Consider the following 23,082-nt stretch of genomic DNA (forward strand, 5'->3'; position numbering starts at 1 on the left):
GTCTATCAGCTGATGAATGGACAAACAGAATGTGATCTCCCCAGACAATGAAGTATTATTCAGCCATAAAAACCAGCGACATGGGCTGGGGATGTAGCTCAGCAGCACAGTGCCTGTCTGGCAAGTGCAAGGCCCTGAGCTCAATTCCTGGTACCAAAAAACAAACAAACAAATAAGCAAAAAAACCTCGAACATACATTCTAAGATATATGCTGACACCTTCAAACCCGAGGGAAAGACTAAACCTCCAAAAAGTAGTTAAAAGAAAGAAGCAGGTCATAAAAGGACACATTGTATGATTCTACTTACTATGCAAGAGAATCCATAGAAACCAAGTAATGGTTGTCTATAGTTTGAGAGGCAGGGTAGGTTGGGGAAATGGTGGGTTAAGGGGTTGTCAGATAATGAAAATATTCTGAAGTTGACTGTGGTTAAGTGTAGCGCAACATTGTGAATATACTAAAAACCACTGAATTGTACACGTAAGAATGGTGGTTAGCCAGTTGTGGTGGCACTCACCTGTAGTCCCAGTACTTGGGAAGCTGAAATTGGAGGATCACAAATTCAAGGCCAGCCTAGAGTATGTAGCAAGACCTTGTTTCTCAAAACAAGTAGATGTTATATAAATTTTTTTGTGTGTCTTCGAGACAGGGTCTCTCTATGCAATTCAGGCTGGCCTTGAGCTCCCTTTGTAGCCCATGCTGGTCTCGAACTCACAATGATCCTCCTGCCTCATTCTCCCAAGTGTTGGGACAGGGGTGAGCCACCACACCCGGCGATGTTATATAAATTAAACCCCCAAAATAATTTTCCCAATGTAGGCATGGTGATGCACTTGGGAGGATGAGGCAGGAGGATTGCTGTAAAGGTCAGTTTGGGATACACAATTGAAGCCTGGCCTGAACTATACATGGGAGATATTGTCTCAGAAAAGTTTATCCCATGAGATAACATGTCCAAATAGACATCCCAATTATTCTTGTTTCCTCTATTAGCAATATGGGATTGGAGGGGCTGAGGACGTAACTCATCAGGCACAGTGCCTGCCTGGCAAGCATAAGGTAACCGAGTTCAATTTCTGGTATGAGAGAGAGAGAGAGAGAGAGAGAGAGTAGAGAGGGCGGGGGAGAGAGAGAGAATGTATCTCTACAATATGAGATTGGAGCTTAGCTGACTTTTTTTTCCCTTTCCTCTGTTCCCTCTCACCACCTTCTTTGCCCAATGAGCCACTCACTTGTAGGATATGGGTATAATCTCATAGAATAATTAACTTTTACTTCCTAATGCTGAGACCTAGGCTGTACCAGGCAGAGATTAAATGCAAACTGGAGCATGAAACTGGCTGACTTAAGCAGAAACAGTTTACTGAAAGGATGGTTCAGAGCACAAAGAACTGCTGAGAAGGTGGAAAGCCAAGGCACAGCAAATATACAGGGAGGTTAGGGCAGGCGGGTTCTTGGTTAGGGTTGTAGCTCAGTGGTAGACACTTACCTAGTACACATGGCAAAAATAACTGGTCGTGCGGGCCTTTCCACATGTGAAAAGGCTCTCCTAATCACTTCCAGGAAGGCTTCTGCCTCTGAGCATCTAGTTCTGCTACTGCTTCTCACATCTCAGTACCTGCAGCATGCCAAGCATCCCACTCGCCACTAGCTGTCTTGAGGAAGTCACTCTGCCTGAAGACTAAAGAGCTGCTACATCATAGCCCAGCAGAGCAAGCCTTTAAGTCCCTCAGGTGACACTAATCACCACTCTTCCTGGCTTGCTGGTCCTCTCTGCAGGCCTTTGGGGCTGCAGACGCCAGTCCAGCCGTGTCTGTGTCTGGCAGCATGTCCCATCCTACCCAAACCTACAGTCATCTCTTTCGACCACAAAAGCCTGTCCAGGGTGTGGTTCCTTGGTGGAGTCCTACAGCTCCTGGTGTTTTATTTCACCATTTTCCTCCCTGCTAATCTAACTCCTTTGAGTGACATGGAGAGGAGCCCCTCAGGAGTTCCTGAGTCAGTCAATACAAGAAGCCTCTTATTCGGCCGAAATTCAGAGGCAAGAACTAAGTGAAAAACTCCTTTCATGTTCCTCCAGTTTGCATTCAGTTGCTCACTGCTTAAGTGAAATTTCCTTTTATAAAGCAACTTGTGATTTTAGTACCTAATTCCAACAATTCATGGAGAAAAGACCAAACCAAAAAGACGAAAGGCATCTATATATAAAATCTTTTATTACAGGCAATATTGGTCCAGATACTACACGAAACCAACAGTACAAGTTTAATCTTTCAAAATCATCATTGAAACAGTGAAAGACCAAGAAATAAAATTTGAGTCAATTGATTATTTTTCAAAATATTCTCAATGCACATTATGTTCAGTTCCCTTATTATAGTGAAACATACAAATACAGAAAAATACCCCATTTAACATATACTAGTGTTAAATGGTTATTTGGCTTAAAATCTCAGTTAAGAAAATCCTCTTTAGCAACCTACATACAGATAAGTAGCAAACTTTATTATATTAAATTCATTCCACTAAGTCATGTAAAAATTTTCATCCATCATGTATTCTGACCCCAGTACAAGTATTTACTGTCTTACCATCATGGTTCTTACTTGAAGGACCAACTCAAAGAGCTGCCATAGACATAACTTTATCCTCTTCCCCAACATTCCATCCAAAAGTCTGTTCAACAGATGGCACCAGGCAGCATCACTTCACCATCTGAGGCCAGTGGCTCCAGGAGAGCATAGCCAGACCCGCTAACCAGCCCATTTTCCTAGCTACTGGGTGCTGCTCAGGAGGAATGATATACGCCAATACTAGCAGAAAGCCTGTAGCTCCTCTGCTATGTGCCTCAGAACACTTTCAATTTTTCTCGTCAATGCTCTGATTGGGTTACATAAAAGCCAGCATATTAGTTTAAATCTTTAAACAAAAAACTATATTTTCCAAAGTCATTATCATTTGGGGCAATTAAGTGATCTTTCCGTGCTTTGCTGAGCTTCATTTTTAGGGCATTTCTTCTTTCTTCCCATTCTTGGAGCTCGGCATTTCCATGTGCAAATTTACAGCTGTTTCCTTCAGTGCAAATTGCATTCATATACCTGTGAGGAGATAGCGGCCTGGTAAAGTCACTTATAAAAACTATGCTGTAATTCTTTTTTTTTGTAGAAATTTTTTATTGGTACTAGGAATCAAACTCATGACCTTATGCTTGCCAGGCAAGCACTGTGCTGCTGAGCTATATCCTTGAGATGGTGTAATTCTTGAAAATAGATCCTTCAGTTGATTTGTGAATTGCATAAGAACTTTTATCTAAAAATCTTATTTTTTTGGTGCTGGGGATTGAACTCAGGCCTCACAACTACTTAACATCACCAGGCCCAATTAGGAATCTTTTATTTTTTTGTGAGACAAAATCTCGCTATATAACTCAAGGTGGCTTTGAACTTCCTATGTAGCCCAGGCTGGCCTTGAACTTGCAGTGATTCTCCTGCCTTAGCCTCCCAACTGCCGTGATGACACACCATCCTGCCCCATGGGAATTGTAAGCCTTTAAAAATGAGTATTTTTTAGGCATAACATTGGTAAGAATGAGGACTTTAAACTACTTAAGTGTATTCATTGAGAAGTACTGACTGGGGCGAGGTGAAGTTCAGTGTAAAGCATTTACCTAGTATGCATGGAGCCCTGGGTTTGTTCTCCAACACCAAGAAAAAAATTACTGACTGGTATGGAAAAAGAGACTGTAGTTGTTATTAATTAATGCAGCAGAGAGGTATCAGAAGAGATATTAAGTAAAAAAGATTTTCAGTGGTTTTAAGGATCCATGGCTCTAAATTTGGAATTAAATATATTTATAAAATGAAGAGTAATTCCAAATTATCCAGTTTTCATTGGAATATTTTCTAAGGAAACAAGAGTGATAGTTTTGTTTGTTTTTGTTTTATTGTTACCGGGGATCGAACTCACGACCACCTGCTTGCAAGGCAGGTTCTTATGCTGCTGAGCTAAATCCCAGCCCCACAAGAGTGATATTTTAAGTTACCCATTTTCCTTTGATATGAAGTCTAGATTTGCCCTTGAAAGCTATCTCAAATTGGAAGCACATCAATTTTACGCAAAGGTTGTAGTAAACAGTTAAGCAAATCACAGTTGAGGATGAAAAGATCGTGCAGGCAAAACTGAATGAACACTTCTTTCCCTATTCATTTGCCTTCAGTTACTGGTCAAGCCAGTCTCAGAAGGCCATTGAGTCTTGTCATGTAACCCCGGAACAGTGATGAGATATTCACTGAGCAACAGAACACCTTGAGGCAGCACCCAGATACCACTCTGTCAGGACCCACATCCACCAGAAAACGCTACCACAACAGATATCCTCTGTCCACTGAAACAGTGCCTTAGGAAAGTTATCAAAGCTCAGCTATTTCCATGCAGAAAAACTGTACAAACCTACATACCTCTCACAAATACTAAAATATCCTGTTGGGAAGCGGTGTTGCCAGCAATACTGGTCATCTTCTGTATGAAAAAATTTCTCCTTGTGCTTCTCAGAAGAAATGTGGCCCTGCCACTGCTTCTCACTATTACAGTTCTTCCCACACATCCAGCAGTGAAAATCCGCCTAAGGGTGGTGAAGACATGTGGCCCATCAGTGGTGGTGTCTGAGTGCCCTGTCACGCTGTTCAACCAGACTCTATTCTCAGAGAGCCAAGTAAGGACATAAAAGTGAAAAGTAAGATCAAGGGAAGGACCACAGTATGGGGAAAAAAGCCAACACACAGAAAGCAGAGGAGGGGAATGAATCTGGCTAGACACCCAGGAATTACCCAGCAAAGTAGGCCACAGGAATTGGTGTTCAGACAAAGACGTTTATGGGGCAGGCATGAAGCAGGTTCATCTGAGGACTTGGAATAATGAATTCCACAAGGAAAAAGGGGGAGGGTGTGAAAGATCAAGGTGTGCTACTCTGGAGGGACAAGCAACAGCTCCATGTGACACACATGACCTGAGCTCCAAAGGTGAGTAAGGCTCCAGGGAAGTAAAGAAGCTGGTCCTGGACATGGGGTGCATTCCTGTAAACCCAGCTCTTGCGAGGCTGAAGCAAGAGGACTGCAACAAGTTTCAGGCCAGCGTGGGCTACATAGTGAGTTCAAGACCAGCATGGAATACATAGTGAGACTCTAAGAGTCTCAAAACAACAGTTTAAAAAAAAAAAAAAAAAAAAAAAGTTGACCCTATAGGAGACAGACCATCTGAGGAGGTGAGATTTAAATGCTACAGCAGATGCAAACTTTTAAGTGTTTGGGTAGCATATCTCAACTACCCCAGGTAGAAAGACACATACAACCAGGCATGCATAAGCCCTATGTATGTTCAACTGAGTCAAGATAGAGAAGTACTACAAAACATACAAGAAACAAGGAGCACCATTTGACACAGCAATTCCCCTTCTAGGGATCTTCTTAAAGAGTTAAAGACATCATATTACAGTGACACATGCATACACATGTTTACAGCAGCACAGTTCACAGTAGCATCTTGGAAGTGGCCTACATGTTCATCAGCAGATGAAGGGGTAAAGGAAATTTACACACAGTGGAATATAACTCTGCCATAAAGAAGGATAAACTTAAGCCATTGGTAGGATGTGCCTTGAAATAATATTAAGGGAAACAAAAAAAACCACGTAAGGTTAAATATCACATAGTTTCTGTACTATGAGAAACTCTAAATAAAAGGTAATAGAAAAATGGGAAGATAGATCTTTTGCAAAAGGGAAAAGGACTAAGGGGGAGCAGAAAAGAGAGGGGGAGGAGTTGAAAATGGAATTAAGATGTGTTAGGTACATGTACTAACTCCCCATGAGAATTGTGATCACTGTACTACAAACGTATACTAATAAAAAATATTCAAAAAACAAAACACTAGACCAAAAGACACATAGTGGAATGACACACATATTTATGTAAGTTGAAAGAAAGCCTGTGGGAGGGAGGGTACATGCCTCTAATCCCAGCTCTCAGAAGGCTGAGGCAGGAAGATTGCCATGAGTCCAAGGCCAGCCTGAGTTACATAGCAAGACCTTGTCTCAAGAAACAAATAGCAAAAAGAAGCCCCAGGAAGATCATAAATTTGAAGGCATCTTGGACAATCTGGTAACTTAGAAAGATGCTATCTCAAAATTAAAAAGTTTTAAAAGGACTGGAGGTGGGGCCAGACAGCACACACTTCTTGAATCCTTCTTGAGCCTACTACTCAGTTAAGTGTCACGCACTCATTACATTTCACTCACCATCATGACATCCTTACCTGGGGACTCTGCCCAGGGTCCCAGGCTGGTAAGGAGAACCTAGGCCTTGCACTCACAGTTGGGAAAAAGGGTCAAGGCAAGGATGTTTGGCCTGAGAAATGGAAGCTAACGGCAGAAAACCGCCAAGAGACAAGAGGATACCCGCAAGAAGAGCAGGCAGTGAGTGAAAGAGCCAGGATTTGGAGAACGGAAAAGGAAGCCTTCTACTGATGGCTCCAAGCCAAAGAAAGGAGATATGGCCAATAGTACTTACAGTCACTTCGGCATAATCTGTTGGCATGTGAATTTGTTTTCCATTTTCCTTGTTTGCTTGACTAGCTACATCATCACTTTTTCCATTTTTTTGACTCTTTAGCCAAAGTTCATAAAATTGTTCCATATCTTGTACTAAAGAAAAATGAAATGACTGTCAGTAGCAGTAATCAATTGACATTGAACACGGGCATACTCACACACACTTTCTGTATCAGGCAGAGTACATTTTGTTTTTTTCTTTTTTTTTTTTTTGTCTTTTTCGTTTTTATCGGTACCAGGGATCAAACTCACAACTGCCTGCTTGCAAGGCAGGCATTTATGCCGCTGAGCTAAATCCCCAGCCCACAGAGTACATTTTCAAAACAAATATGAGGGGAATGAAGTATGGGGAGCCAGTCTAGTCAGAGAGTAGATAAACTCCTGCAGAAGAATCAATTTCAGGTCTGTAGACAGAAATATTAGTTTTCAGTACTAGTTAACTCCTCCCCATATTAAACACAATGGGTATTTAAACCTCAGGGGCTGGGTATAGCTCAGTGGCACAGTGCGAGGTTGTCAGTTCGATCCACGGTACCAAAACAAACTCAGAAACCATTTGAAAGGAATTGCTAAAGATACCCTGGTACTATCTTCCCATTACCCTACGTTACACACTCATCAGTGCCATGACCACAAGGCTGTTCAAGTGACTTGGGGGACTCAGAGGTGCTATTCTCCCCACTGTTCAGTGAGAAAGATAAGAAATGAACTACTCCTGGGTGAAGACTCAGTTGTGATGGGAGCCCACCCATCAAGTCTCGGCCCTAGGGAACCAACATGTTAGGGTATAATTACAATAATACCTCTAGAACTAGCTCCTGGGCAGGGGCTGCCAGTTTCTTCCTATGGTGAGAGCCGGCAGGTTCTGCATTACTGCCTAATGCAAAACCTAGGATTTCTCAACCTTAGTGCTGTTGACATGCTGACCAGATAGTTGTTTGCTGCTGGCAGCCATCCTACACATTTTAATGCTTAGCAACATCCCTGGACTCTTCTCACTGTGAGCCAGTAGTATATAGCTCCAAGTCAGGATCATGAAAATGTCTCCAGACACTGCCAGATGTCCACGGAGGCAAGAAGGCTGTGTAACAAAATTTGACCCTAGTTGAGAACCACTACCTTGATAAAGGGACTGTGGATATAGCTCAGCAGCATAAGTACCTGCCTAGCAAGCACAAGGTTTTGAGTTTGATCTGGTACCAAAAAGAAGAAAAAAAAAGGCCCTGATAATGAAGATCTGGTCAAAATGTGTCCTTGTTTTCCTGAATTTTTCAAACAACAGATCATCAGGCTCAGATCAGAGATAAGCTAGAAATTCTTTTGCCTTAAGATCAATAGTAGAGGGGCTGGGGATTTAGCTCGGCGGCATAAGCGCCTGCCTTGCAAGCAGGCAGTCGTGAGTTCGATCCCCAGTACCGATAAAAAAGAAAAAGACAAAAAAAAAAAAAAAGATCAACAGTAGTGCGTTCTGGTAAATAGATTATCAGGAAGGCATAGTATAGGACCTTATAGTAAGAAAGGCAACTAGAGGGAGTACCCTCCACACAAGTCACAGGGCAGGTAAGACCCCTAAATCTGACTGATGCTTACAATCTAGAGACTGCAGCTGGTACTCATTAGTTTATTAATACTAAAGAATAATCATTCTTGTAGTAAAACGTTTTAAGTTAAAAGTGAAAAGTGGTCTGAGGCTTCTTTCAAAGGGTCCACAATAAACTTGAAATGTACCAAGATAAACATTTTCTACTTGGGCTTCAGGATCTGGCCTTACTTTAAGTAAGAAACCCTCCCACGGCCAGGTAGTTCAGAGGTCCACTCATCACAACCAAAGGGCACAATGTGTTTAAAAACTCAGGGCAAAACTGAACTTCCCTGGGTCATTTTTCACCAACATACCTATTGCTTCAAAGTGATACACACACATTTGTATTGAAATCCAGTCTAACCAAAAACACATCAGATGTCAGACTCCACTCCACTGAGGCTGTGAGCACGTTCTCTAGCCACTGCCACCAACACAGTTACTGATGAAAGAGTTTGTAACTGTGTAGAAAGCAAACTGCTTTCTGTGTTCACAGGAAGCTGGCATCTTTATAGAGAAAAAAGGACTTTTAAGGGATCTGGACTTCTCAGATGTTAAGGACACAGAAAACATGGACTTACTTCCATTATCCTTCATGTAAGTCCACACTTCTCGTTCTTCGTGACTATGAGCAAAGGAACAGTTCCCAACATACTGACATTTCTTCCCAGCGGAGATATGGTTGCACATCTGTATGTTTAAAATAAAAAAAAAAGGAAAAGAAAGTAAACATGCTTTAAGTCTGAGCATACTTAGTAGAACTAGTTTTTACACGTAAGCAGAAATGGGCCTTATTAGTGTTACTGCCTAGCAATAAAGTTTTAAAATAAGATTAATTTGCTTCTATCCAAAGTAACTGTTAGCCCAAAATATTTGAGATGACATTAATAACCATTTCTATCTCAAAAATTTTCAAAAGATTTCCAAAAGAAAGTAAAGTATGTAGAATTAGAGTATAGAGCATTTTCTTACAAGAAAATGTCAACAAACTCACATAAGCAGGACATTTACTCTTTGCATTAAAAATCTGTGGCCCTTTCCCTTAGATAACTCGTTCTCTCCCGAAATAACATCCATGCCCCACCCTCCTGCCCCCATCATCATTTGGGGAGCAGTGAAGAAGCTGCAGAAGAAGCTGCTCAGGTTACAGAATAGCACCAGGACATTTCAGAAACTTAAATTACTGATAACTAACCCTGGTAGCTAACTTTGGTCACAATCCAGTAAATAATGCATTATCTGAAGACCGTTACTACACTAAGCAGGCCATGGAGCTACAGAGATTTCAAATAAAACTTCCTCTGGTAATTAGTATGTTTATTTAACAAAAGAATATGGTGATATTGGTAAGAAAATAAAGTAATAGTTATCAGCAGAGTACAGACATCTCTAAGAACCATGGCTATCTAGATCCAAGAAAACCACCCTTACCAAGAGAGCTCATTCTTAAGTATTATCAATCTACTTGTCTTTACACAGCATAAATCCAAGTACAATTATTATTAGCTTATCATGCTATTTATTTCATCAGGAACTGGCCCTATATTCTCCTTAGTTACGTGACATTAAATGTTTCTTCTCTGTTTTTGCACAACTCTAAAAGCAAACAGTCCTCATCACTGTACATTTTGTCTCTTAGACCAATGACAGCGACCCCACCCTGAAAATCATCTGCATGAAGTCAGCAGCCAATGCAACAGTCCTGTCACTGACTCAACTGTGTTCTTTTCCCAGGCAAATCTCACAGGTACTTAGTTGTATTAGGAGGGAAACATTTACCATAATCTTTCAAAGCTCAATGATCAGCAAGAAGGGAAGTATAAAGCAGACAGTGGGGCACTGTGCTGGGCTTTTACAGATAACCACCACACATAATCGTCCCTATGATCTAATTACTCCCATTTACAGAAGAGCAATAACAGGCCAAGTAACTTGACTAGGATCTATAGCCGACTCTGAAGCCCATTCTCCTTCTAGCTCACCACACTTTCCACACACAATATTATTTTTTCCCCTTGAGAAAAGGCTCATAGCAACACCTAGTATGATGGTTTAAAAAAAAAAAAGAGGAAATAAATTGCTATAGCATTGCACAGTATTACAGCACGTTACAGATTAAAGAATCACTATCACAGATTAAAGAATCATCATTAGTGCAAGGCAGCTGCCTCAAGAACTAGAATCCTCACTTTAACCAAGCCCTTCGTACATATATTATCTCCTTTATCTTTTAAAATGCAAGATATCATTGTTCCAGTGGAACTCTTTCTCTTTCTTACAAAACCTGCTGACTAAATCTGAGAATACCACTTTGAAAAAGCACCAACACACTACCGCCTAACAAGGACTGATCTGACCTGTTGGCCTGTTTTACAAAAACTGCAAGGTACTCTCAGTGATGAGAAATGCACTGAAGTCCATCTCAACCTTCCTGGCAATTAGAGGGCAGCTCCACTCATGGGGGAATCCTGCATCCAGTGTCCCCATTGCTCTGACGGCAAGGTTCTCCACATAATCCTTCCATGCGAGCAGCAAGTTTACTTCCTGTCAATGGTTTACTTGTCACTATCTCTTAGATCACACAGAAAAATACCTCTATAATTTCTCCAAATCCTCTCTCTTATGAAGAGAAGTCAGGAGACAATGCAAGTAGTCTGCTTGGACAAGCATCCCTGAGGTCATGTAAAGCAGTACCAAGAAGAAACATGCCACCACATGAAAGGGTTTGGAGGTACATGTTGCTCTGGTATGAGCACTGTTTTCTGAGTTATTTTTAGAAAGTCCTATAATGTTGATGATCTTGTAGCTCATTCATATCCCTTGAATACAAGAGCAAATTCATCAACAACATTCATTATACAGAAGACCTTGGGTTTGATATAAAACCTAGGGAATCAAAATTAAATGAAATTCTCATTCCCTCCCAAAGATAATTCACTTGAGAAAATAAACTATACCCATTCTTTTTTGCAATTCCCTTACTTTTTCCAGGTAAGGTAATTCATAAAATTCTAATAAATATGAAAACTGTTACAGAATCATATATATACTAAAGGGGTGGAAAACAAAAGAGGAACCATTAAAATTTATTACTGGTGAGCATTATTTAAAGGGCTTGAGTTTCAGAGTGAATTACTACTACTTTCCAATGATTTGAAATGCCTAATTTAAAAAATTGGCTTAAAAATTACGTATGTACATCAAACTGTAAAGGCATTTGTTTCTTTGTGGGGAGAGGACGGATGTTCATCCACTTCATACGTTCAAGAGACATCACTCTCATCGCACGACGATCTTTGGTCCACCTAAGAAAAATGGAGTTCAGAAAAAACAGAGACACTGGCAAAAGGCAAAATATAAAGGGAAAGGTACAAACTCTGTACCTGTAGGACCAGAGAGTTTTTCCCTTAACACTTCTCAAAGAAATGCCTTATGATTCTATAATTTCACTTCCTGTTGACATTTACAAACATTCCCTATAAATCCTAAACACATTTAAAAACACTATTTCTAAACACTACTTCTGAATTAACTATTAGATCCTAAAAATCTCTTCCTTTTGTTTTTAATCACATTTGAATTATCTACTTTTTTCTCTTCAATGCCTAATCTTTTTCTTGTATGATTTTATACCCATGAAACTGATCGTAACAAAGCAGGCATTATTTTCACACACACAAAATACTTACAAATGCTTTTCTTTTTTTGCACTACAATATTTTCTGTTCTGGTCTGGTTCAACGACTTGACCATTTCTTAGACACTGAGCACACACAAATTTTATCTTCATATTAAGAGATCCGGGCATTATTAGATTGCCAAGCACCTTAAACAATTAAAAGACCAATGACAATAAAAAAAGTCAGTTTTCTGGAAACAAAATATTAAATCAGACATTCAATCTTCACAATAGGATACAATTTCCTGTGTTTGTCTGCTTCAATGTCTTGACCATTATATTCTGCTCTGATAATTACATCTCTAATTCACCCCTTCCACATTTGCAGGAAAATATGATAAAAGCAGGTTACAGATACCAAGCTTCATTTTACAAAAGTCAGCTTTGGAAGTGGTAACTGGAATTGTTTTCTGAGGGAACATGGGGGAAGAAAAATGGGTAACCAAGTTATTGCAAGGTAGGAAGCAAAACTGCAAACAAAACCTGTCTGTTACACCAAGAATCTCCAAAGTTCAAAACACCAACTGTTTTTGCCAATTATGTTAAATGAGAAAACAGAATCCTACATTTGCAGATATGATGGGTTGCCAAATTTCTCTATGATGATAAACTAAAATGCAAATTGTCTTTCACATAAGAATTATTCAACTGAACATTAAATAACTGAACTGCAAGTATAAACTGCATCTGGCCTTACCCAGTACAGTATCCATTAAGCATACTGGGAAAGACATCCAATATAGAAAGTACATAAGAGAAAATACCTGAGTTCCCGGTACATTTGCCTCCAAATTTTGCCAGTACTGTTTAGATTCTTGAGCAATATCATCATGTAAAATACCTGGGAAACACATAAGTCTTCTTTTAAATTCTAAACATAACACTAGTGTATCAATCTGGTCGCAGTCAGACTTGGAGTACCCTCTCAACCCCCAATCACTCTCAGGTAGCCTGATCCATCACCAAGGAAGAATATCACATTATGCCTTTTTTCCCCCCCTGGTGTTTAGGGGCAGGGTCTTGCTTTGTCATTCAGGCCGGCCTTCAACTCACTATGTAGCCCAGGTTGGCTTCCAACTCACAGCGACCCTCTTGCTTCAGCCTCCAGAGTTCTGGGATTACAGGCATGTGCTACCATGCCCACCACATCATGCTTTTTCTTTTTCTTTTGTGGTACCAGGGTTCGAACTCACAACCCTGCGCCCACCAGGCAGGCTGAGCTAAAGCCCTGGCTATATCGTGCTTTTTCAAAATGTTATTGCAAATACATCTCTGTTCCTTCTGAGCAGTACCCTCCACCCAAAACCAAGCTACCTGAACTTATATCCACAATTAATTACACACAAAATACAGGGAACTCTGAAGACAGAAGGTGACCACAGAGGTAAAAGCTCTGGACAAAATCAAGAATTCCCACATGTGGCTGATGACAGGGTAGGTCCCCACACTAGGAACCCATCGCCCTGGCTGTTCTGGCAGAGATACAACCCTAAGGCATACACAGACATACCTGTATCACTCTGCATTATCCAAACTTTGAGTTCCACAAGGCTGTGGGCATAAAAGCACTCATCTTCCCTTGAACAGCCATAACGAACTTCGTGTCGACACAAATCAAGCTGACACTGACTATGAAAAGGACGTATTTTGGAGTATTTTACTGATGTCTCTCGCAAAATGTGGACAAGGCACCTAAAATGAAACAGACTGACATTTTAATACTGTTCTGCACTTTTTTTTCCTTTCTTCTAAAGAGGGTCTTGCCATGTAGTTCAAGCTAGCCTAGACTTATGTAACGCAGGCTGACCTCGAACTCATGGCAATTCCCCTGCCTCAGCCTCCCAAGTGTTGGGATTACAGGCATGTGCCACCACGCCTAGCTTGTTCTGCCTTGTTTTATATGTTCACACACACACACACACACACACACACACACACACACACACACACAAAGTCAAGTTCAAGACAATCCATTTTCAATCATTATCAGATGAAAAAAATCTTAACCAGAAAAATTAAATCAGTGCATGCAATTACTGGATCAATAGGAGGGATAATTATATTTTAAAGTAAGAAAAAAAAACCCAAAATATTTAAATCTATATCATCGGAAGCTAAAAACCAGGAAGGGTTTTCTGTATTAAATAACTAGTTCATTAATATATTACTTAATCCAAAGACAAATCTACTAAAAAACATTTTTAAAAGTAATTATTCTTGAAAACAAAGAAGCTAGACATGGTGATGCATGCCTATAATCCCAACTCTAGAGAGGCTGAGGCAGGAAGGCTGCTGTGAAGTCGAGGGCAGCCTGGGCTGTACATAATGAGTTCAAAGCCAGACTAAACTACATAGTAAGACCCTCTCTGAAAAAAAGAAAGAAAGAAAAAACAACAGAAGAATTGGAGGTTAAGTCTGAATAGATACCATAACTGGTTTTATTTAGATCTAAGAAAAAGAATGTATTTTGTCACTAGGAAAATCAGAAGCCACCAACGTACTTATTTTCTTCAAACTCATGCTTTGTAACTGGGTGAGAACAAGCAGTAGAATCTTTATTTTGTTTACTAATCATTCTAGGTTTATGATCAAAACATCTCTGGAATAGAGAGGAAAAAAATGATTATTAGCAAAACAAATATAAACTCTGAATTTTGTACCCTGGACATGACCTTAGTTTTGATCTTTACAAACTTAATGTGCTTTATACTTGTACCAATTAATATTCAACAAGAAGCCTTATGATTTACTATTCTAATAACAGTAATAGACACTGTTCACTGAGTGAAGGCCTCAACACATGGCAGGATCTCCTCAGTACTTTAAAAATACTACTGGGCTTATAAGTCAGAACTATCACTTTTTTGGTGGTGCTATGGTTCAAACCCTAAGCCTTGCTCAGAGGAGGCAAACACTCTACCACTGAGCTACACCCCCAGCACCAGTAGTAAGCATAAAGTAAAAACTAAGTTTTAGACAAGTACCTCACAAAGGAATATAAATTCTCCAACATGCTCTTGGAGAAGTTTCAACACGGTCAAGTTGATCTTCCCATTGCCACCAAAGAAAGCCTCACGGCTGAATGCACCCTTCCTTTCCAGGGTCCAGACATCTATTTCTTCTTGGCAATAAGCAAATGTGCAGTGACCTGAATATTTACATTCCTCTTCTGCAGCAACGTCTAGAAAGACAGGGCGTGAGAGATTTAACCACAGCAACTGTTTCTCAAAGCCAATGAATATTAATAATACTTAAATGGCTAAATTTTTAGGAGTTCATAAACAGCTTCAAGCTATGATTTTACTATTCAGGAATGGGGTTGAGTCTTTAACGAATGGTTTTATTACAAATAGGGATAAATGTCTCAATATTCTCATATATCTCATCTAAGTTTAAAAAAACCATTTTAGGGCTATTCAAAGCTCACTCAGATGAAGTGCTATGACAAAAATCAAATGCCAAGTTCTCACAAAAGTGTGTCAAACAAAACAGCATATTTCAAGCCTCAGTTCAATGTTTTGACATTGTATAGACAAAATTTGAAGTTTGAGAGTTTTCTGTTTAAAACTTGGTCAAAGCTCCATTTCTGTAAACAACTATAAAATACACACAAGATGTTAAGACAGCCATAAATGGTGATGTAAACCTATAATCTCAGGACTCCAGAGGCACAAGGATCACAAATTCAAGGCCAGTCTGGCCAACCTGGCAATTTAGTGCAATGTTGTCTTATTAAAAGAAAAAAAAAAAAAAAAAAAAGGCCTGAGGCATAGTTCAGTGTGAAGGCTTTGTGCTCAGCCCATTACTAAACAAAAATACAAATAAATAAAGTTTTAAAACAGAAAAAATACTAATGTCTCAATCTAAGGAAGTTGCTATTTTTAGTAACAGTCAATACTAAAGCCTTCTTACTGATTATAGCAAATTGTTTATTATTTATGCCATATGTATCAATTATGTAATTATAATATATACCTTTACATATATAATATGGTCCTTCATAATTTGTTTTTGTTGGTCTTGGACGTATTTTTTTCCATGATTTATCTTCCACATTCTTTATCCTACCAATTAAAATATCCTTCTTACATTTATGATCTATATTAGCATGGTATGTAAAATCCATTAATTTAGGGCCTGAAAAAGAGGTAAAGAGATTTACCAATAGGAAAAAAAATATCATTTCAGTTTATAGGTAACTCAGTAGATGAACTCTGATTACTGTACTGCTCCAAAATCTCATCATACTATAAACAGGCAAACTTTTAAATTTTATGCTATTTGTTAGGTGACATGAAATTCTATTTAACATCAGTCTGCCAAAACATATCTCTATTTAACTATTAGGGAAATAATCTGGCTAAGAATTCAGATGATTTATAAAAGTAAAAATCAAGCAGCATTCTAAACTATTTTTGGGCCAGACTGCAGCCTGATTCTAGCATCTCAAATAGGGACAACTGCTGGGGGTTTACTTAGCTCAGCGGTGTAAGTGCCTGCTTGGCAAACTCAAGGTTGTGAGTTTCATCCCCAGCACACACACAAAAAAACAAAACCAAAAAACAAAAGCCACAAATCAAATTAGGACAACTATGAAAGCAAATAAGGTTGGGTCCAGATCAAATAAAATGTTTATATCTCTTGATTCAAAGCAAATCAAGAGAAAACACTTTAATTTTCATAAACATTGAACCACATATTGGTCTGATAATGCTGGTTTTGAAAATTTGAAAATTATTCTATTGGAAAATTACCACATTCTTAAACAAATAACAGTTGTAGTAAGTTTTCAAGATCAGGTAAATAGCTCATTCCACATCATTCTAGAAATAAAATTATATCACATAACAGCAGTGAGTTATCAGATACAAATAGCCCCAAATCAATAAATTTTGCTTCTTTAGAATTCAAATTATTTGTATCCTAATAACTTTTCGTATCAAATTACTTCAATACTCTGCCTGATTGTTTGGTCCGCACCTGATTTTACAAAACAGAACTGGCAAGCTGGTCTTAACTCATGGGTTCCTTCAAGCGGATGTCTTGGAGTCACTGATGAAGATGGTTTAGTAATTGCACTTCCAAAAAATTTTCCAAAGTCAAAGTCGTTTCTAGGTTGATTTGAAATTCCCAGGGAACCATCAAAAGTAAACAAACTACTTGGCCTGTTCATCTGCAAGAAAAAAAGGGGGAAAAAACCAAAACAAACAAACAAAAGAAAAACAGGCAACAAATATTATACTATAACTAACAAAGGAAACCGGGTTCATCCAAAGAGTAAGATGAATTCGGGAATAGTATATGCTTTTTGCCCTTCTACATTCAAAACTGTTTCTATATTTTCCTTTCTAGGCCCCCTTAATTTGATCTTCTATGAGCTGTAAAAAGTGACATGAAATTGTCTGTTTCAATGGTACACACATCTTACATGCCCTGGTTTTATATTTCCTTGATTTGTTTATGCTGTGCTAAAGCCTCTTACAACACTGTTTGTGACAGTGATTATTTTGGTACGACAGATCCAGTCTTAAATGCAGAGCATTTATTACTGAATGCTTCAGAAGAGTCACACAATACTATTTCCCACAGCAAATATAAAATTTAAGGGAGACCGTCATGCTCATTCAAATAATTCAGTTACTTAAGTACAAGGCCTATGTTCAATTTAAGCAATGCATTTACGAAAGAGGAAGTGGCACTTACAAGTGAAAGGGAAGAATTACTGTTGTTAAGCGTTGTTCCCTCTCTAGAAGTTGAGGTGGACAGATCTAAAATAATAAAAAAACTTCAACAGACCTTTTCACTCTAATCATGTAATAAGAACATCAGGGTTCAGGAGCTGGCTGGCTATGGCTTCCCACCTTCTATTCCCATCCCGAATCCTAGAAGCATTCTTGCTCACTGCACTCAAGGAGTTTTTTCTTTCCTTGTAGAAACCAAGGGTAAATGTAACCCTTAGTCAAACAAATTAAAGTGAAAACATATTTTCACAGACAGGACGCTGAAAAATGGGTAAAAAGCCTCTCTTTGAGGACATAAAGCAGGACTCAGCTTCTAAGTCTATCACATAGTTATTTCGTCTCTGCCTGTCTCGTGCATATTTTAGTTTCTTGAGCTGTAAATCTTTAAATCATGTTAACAATGTCTCAGAAAAATATGAAGATTTTCATTATTACTGTTTTGTATTAAACCTTGGATTTCAGACACAGGAGTAAACCAAAATCTCAACAGTCACTCATAAAATAAAAGCCATAGGCCCAGCATGCAGAACTTTATGTAACACCCTAAGGAGATCTAATTGTTACTACTCTAAACACAGATTTAAATGAGTGTTTTCCCAGTTTAGAATTTAAAAAGATTAAAAAAAAAAAAAAAAGAAGAAGAATTTAAAAAGATCAGCATGTGTTTCGACCCATTAAGATGGCATAGACCATGGGGCTGGGGATTTAGCTCAGCAGCATAACCGCCTGCCTTACAAGTGTGCGGTCATGAGTTCGATCCCTGGTACCGATAAAAAAACGAAAAAGACAAAAAAAAAAGAATATATTCAAAGTTATTTTACACCTAAAAAATGAACACCCAACTTAACAAACCACCTTATACAAAAACCAGTGCCACATACATGTCTACACTTGTGCCTTTGCTCCTCACTATCCAGAGTAGTTAAATCAAGGGAATTCAAAACTGAAGGTTTGGCCTTCACATTTTTAGCTACAACAAAAATAATTCAAGGACCTAGAGATAATTAAATAATTACCAGTCATAAGTTGGTTTTTTTTAGAAACTTAACCAAATTTCACAATTTAAACTAGGTTCTTACCTCGTTTGGGTTCGCTCACTGAAAATGAATTTAGAGAAGAACAAAAATCTTCTAAAGATGAGGTCAAAGGTGGATACAGCTCTGCAAAGGAGGATGGAGGAGCATACCTCGCACCAATGGGCAAGGTTCCGAGCAGAGACGCTGAGAAGGGTAAGCTAGGAGCAACACTGGACGTTGGGAGGGGCACCTGGACTAGTGCCGGTGGCTGGGGAGAAAGGGGATTGTATTAAAATTCACAAAATCCTGTCACAAGTATAGCTAAACTATCTTTAACACCAACACATAAAGTACGACACTGTGATCAAATAATAACACTTAAATCAGAATCAAGAGTGACAGGGCTGTGGGTATAGCTAAGTGGTGGAACATTTGCCTAGCACATATGCGGTTGGAGTTCAATTGCTACTATTGCAAAAAAAATAAGGCAAAAATCAAGATTCATTAGACATTTTAATCCCAGCACTCTGGGAGGCTGAGATGTGACTGCAAGTTTGCCCCTAGCCTGAGGAATGTAGCAACTCAGTGGGATACTATCTTAAGATAAACAGTAGGCTGGGGATGTAGCTCACTGTGAAGGTCTTGGTTTTAATCCCTAAAAACACAAAACAAACTGAAATAATTCATTAGAATTTTAGCTATGGAAATAATGTCTCTGTTTATGAACAATTTGTTTCAAAAATAGAAACGTGTGGCAAAATTTTGCTTGTTTTCAAACTGCATCTGGTGATGAACATAGGCAAGCCATCTTTCCCACAAGAACACAAATGTGGCCATCTTTTCTAGAATTGTGGAACGAATTAAGTTCATGAACTAAGGTCCCACTATACTTTTTCCAAGTCTAAATTTTTAAAAACAGTTGAGGTACAATGTCTAACACTGTATTAATGCAAATATTGTACTGATGTGTTATCTGCAAAATTTCCTAATGATTCTTGTCCTCACCCAGAAACAAGGCACTGAATAATTTGCTGTATAAAACAAGGATTTGCAAAGCAGGATGGAAAGGAGCAGGTATAATCCAGAAAGGGTGCTGGGGCAGAAACCAACTCTATGGAGTATGAATTTGCTACTCCCAAGAACAAACAGAGTCTTAACTTTCCCTCCTGATTCACACTGTGACTTGTGAGCCTTCCATTATGCTAAGTAAAATCACAAATCGCTGAGGCTGGGGATTTAGCTCAGTGGCATAAGCGCCTGCCTTGCAAGCAGGCAGTCGTGAGTTGGTACCGAAAAATACAAAAAAAAAAAAAAAAAAAAAAAAAAAAAAAAAATCACAAATCGCCTACTAGATCTGTACAATGACTCTCTGATCTGTCCTCCTGTGACTACCACTGTACAGAGGACACTGGGGCACCAACAGGTGAAGTACCATGCCCAAGATCACAGGGTTGTAAGAATAAAACCCAGACTGTTGGCCTTTTTTTTTTTTTGTCTTTTTCATTTTTATCGGTACCGGGGATCGAACTCACAACTGCCTGCTTGCAAGGCAGGTGCTTATGCCGCTGAGCTAAATCCCCAGCTCCCTTTTTTTTTTTTTGTCTTTTTCATGACTGTTGGCCTTTTACACTTCTGTCCTTAGTGAATTCCACATGGATGTCACCATTTCTCAGACCCTGGAAAAAAGTTCTGGATCTTTTTCTCTCATCTTATCAAAATACTGCTGCTGCTGCTGCTACCTTCATACACTCTATGGCAGGGTTCAGAACACTTTTTCTAGAAGGGTGAGACAAGGAATAATTTGGCTGTATCGGCCACATGCTCTGCTGTGAGTATTCAACACTGTTAATGCAGTGTAATCACAGGCAACATAAAAAGAATGCTTGTGGCTGGGTTTCAGTAAAACGCTATTGACACTAATATTGAAGTCTCGTGTAATTTTCATGAATCACAAAACAGTCTTTTTGCTATTCCAACCATTTAAAAACGTATTAAAAATCTTTAGTCTGTGGGCCATACACAAACCAGTAGGGGGCAGAGATGGCCAGTGGGCCACATGTGTGGACCTTTGCTTTAAGGCTGCAGTTAGTGGAGAATATCCTTAAGCAGTAAGAAGTTCAGAAAACACTAATCTTTCCTTAAATATCAAATGCCTAGTCTTTATCAGAATGTTACGTTTATTCTGTCCTTTAAGAAAAACTGGCTAAAAACAAAACAAAAACACAACTGGGTAATTACTACACACAACAATGACCAAATTAAGCAGGTGTGGTGGTACACACCTTTAATCCCAACACCAAGGGAGCTAAAGTACAAGGATCAGAAAGAAGAATTAAGGCCAGTCCTAGTTACAGCGTGATACAGGACATTGTCTCAAGAAAAAAAAAAAATCAATCTACCCAGTTTCTATGAAGAAGGACAAAAGAAATTTTCAGATAAGAAATCCAAAGTTCAGCCTATGTAAATACTGAAAGTGTCTAAGAGGTTATATTTTAACTAAAAAGCAAAGCAAAAAACTCTACTTTCTGAAGAAGAGTAAAACTCTGAAACTCACCATAACAGTGTCATTAGTTTCAGGTGCAGAATCGAGGAGGTCATCTATTTCATCTCCAAGGACCATATCTCCATCATCTGGAAAAGCTTCTGGCATCGTGAAGGGGATCTTCCCTCCATTTGCCAATACTGTGGATGACAGAGTACTCTCTTCCACTTGCAGTGGCAAAATAGAAGGTAAGGGCACAGTAGGAACTGAGGCCAGCTCACTTCTGACATCATGAGAAAAGCTGGATAAAGGTAAAGAGATAACCGGAAGTGTTTCTTGCCGTGGAGTGAATAAATCTGTAACGCAGACAGAAATATTCTCATTCACTTTCACTGCGTTTATATAGTACTTGTAGTAACAACCAACAGAGAACATGAAAAGCTAGGTGAATATATGAAAGCAATCATACTGTTGCTGTGACAAACACATGGCGATATTACTTGAAAAAATATCTGATATATAAAGTATAAAATTGAAACGTTTCATGTGAAGACACTCAGCGAGAACATACCTGGTTCAATATCTTCCACAGAGTAGTCCACAACCTAGAAAATAAACCAACAATGAATCATGTCTTTACAATTCTAAACTACAGAGCAATGTATAAAAATCCCCCCTAAGAGACCACTGCATCTTGCATAGTCATCTGACTTTCTTCCAATTAAGACCCAAACAATAAAAGGACTGTGCAAACCTTTGTAGCAGACGACTGACTGGCAGCACTACTACTTTTTTTCTTTGCATCAAAGATCTCACTAGTTTTCTCAGGCTATTTTAAATTAATAATCTTCAGCGATCCTTCAGTAACTGGGGTTACAGGCATGTACCCCGCACCCGGCTACCACTACCTATTTCTTGTGGATTAGAGTTTCCTAAAGGATATTCAGCAAAATACCAGAGGTTGATCTAGTGTCTACTTCTCAGCCTCCATTCACAATGCTCATTAGCATCTTAACTATGCTCAAAATGACAGCTTAAAATTAAAAAATAAATAATGTGTTAATTATTTTTATCTTAATGTCTCCTAAAATTTGCATTTGGCCCTGAACCATGTTTCCCAAATCCAACAAAGAATCTATTCACATCCTGTAAAACACTCCATTAGACTTTAGCAGATGCTGGTTAATATTAGAATGTATTACTTGAGTTGTTTGTTTTCTTTTTTAAAGTGACAGGAGGCTACGGCCAGTTATATACTTGAGAAATAAAAGAGGCACACATTAAAATCTGAAAAGCAGCACTGCTAAGGCTTAAGTACAAACCTTACATAAACAGTAATTTTACCTTGGCGGTCCCATCCCCAGGAACTGATTTCAGTGAGTGCTGAAATAAAATAAAGATACTAATTTGAAAACAGAATGGATTCCAAGTTATAAAACAAAATCAAAATACCTTAGAGAACTTTGGCTTACCTCGGCTCTAACATATGCTTTCCTTATCTTAAGTCCCAATTGTTGAGCTAGCGCTTGAGTTAGTTTTATTACATGTTCATCCTGGAAAAAAAAAAAAAAAATCAACATAATTTGCTTAATAGAGGGTTATTTTTTTTAACTAGGCAGAACAAGCAAAATAGCTATGACATTTCCTGCCCAGGCATTTGTTTTATTAGCTATTACCCCAACTCATGCAGGTTGAAGGCTGACAACCTACTTGGAAATTTAACTCTTTCCATGTTATTTCTCCACATGTAGCAATAAAAAGGCCACAATACAAATGAATAGAAATTCCATACCTGAGGCATTGCTAAGGAACACTTTGCCACGGTAAGATAAGCTTCTCCATAGCTTCCTAAATCACTTAGAGCCTTAGATTTCCGATAGAGCGCTTTGCAGTTGCTGTCATTTAAACTGAGGACAATATTGCAGTCTTCTAAAACTTTATCATGCAAACCCTAGTACATAAGACCAAAGAAGTAA

The 23,082-nt window shown here is 38.8% G+C and overlaps 1 protein-coding gene across 5 annotated transcripts in view; it reads right to left on the reverse strand.

Annotated features, from left to right (window-relative positions):
• Positions 1–2,199: 2,199 nt before the first annotated feature.
• Zc3h7a (zinc finger CCCH-type containing 7A) overlaps positions 2,200–23,082 on the reverse strand; it is a 36,354-nt gene continuing 15,471 nt past the window's right edge. For all 5 annotated transcript variants that reach the window (XM_003477760.5, XM_023561007.2, XM_063226547.1 and 2 more), the window contains 19 exons: positions 22,899–23,057; positions 22,579–22,659; positions 22,451–22,489; positions 21,678–21,711; positions 21,179–21,462; positions 18,688–18,892; positions 17,571–17,635; positions 16,848–17,040; positions 15,843–16,004; positions 14,852–15,048; positions 14,369–14,466; positions 13,378–13,559; positions 12,632–12,708; positions 11,878–12,014; positions 11,388–11,493; positions 8,770–8,878; positions 6,566–6,699; positions 4,460–4,623; positions 2,200–3,100 (listed from right to left, as the gene is read on the reverse strand). In XM_003477760.5, the coding sequence (XP_003477808.1) occupies positions 2,911–3,100; positions 4,460–4,623; positions 6,566–6,699; positions 8,770–8,878; positions 11,388–11,493; positions 11,878–12,014; positions 12,632–12,708; positions 13,378–13,559; positions 14,369–14,466; positions 14,852–15,048; positions 15,843–16,004; positions 16,848–17,040; positions 17,571–17,635; positions 18,688–18,892; positions 21,179–21,462; positions 21,678–21,711; positions 22,451–22,489; positions 22,579–22,659; positions 22,899–23,057 (2,616 nt within the window). In that variant the 3' untranslated portion in view covers positions 2,200–2,910. The remainder of the gene's footprint in view (positions 3,101–4,459; positions 4,624–6,565; positions 6,700–8,769; positions 8,879–11,387; positions 11,494–11,877; positions 12,015–12,631; positions 12,709–13,377; positions 13,560–14,368; positions 14,467–14,851; positions 15,049–15,842; positions 16,005–16,847; positions 17,041–17,570; positions 17,636–18,687; positions 18,893–21,178; positions 21,463–21,677; positions 21,712–22,450; positions 22,490–22,578; positions 22,660–22,898; positions 23,058–23,082) is intronic.

This window comes from Cavia porcellus, unplaced genomic scaffold, assembly GCF_034190915.1.
Source record: "Cavia porcellus strain 051 isolate PalLab524CR breed Dunkin Hartley unplaced genomic scaffold, mCavPor4.1 scaffold_16, whole genome shotgun sequence".
NCBI lineage: Eukaryota > Metazoa > Chordata > Mammalia > Rodentia > Caviidae > Cavia > Cavia porcellus.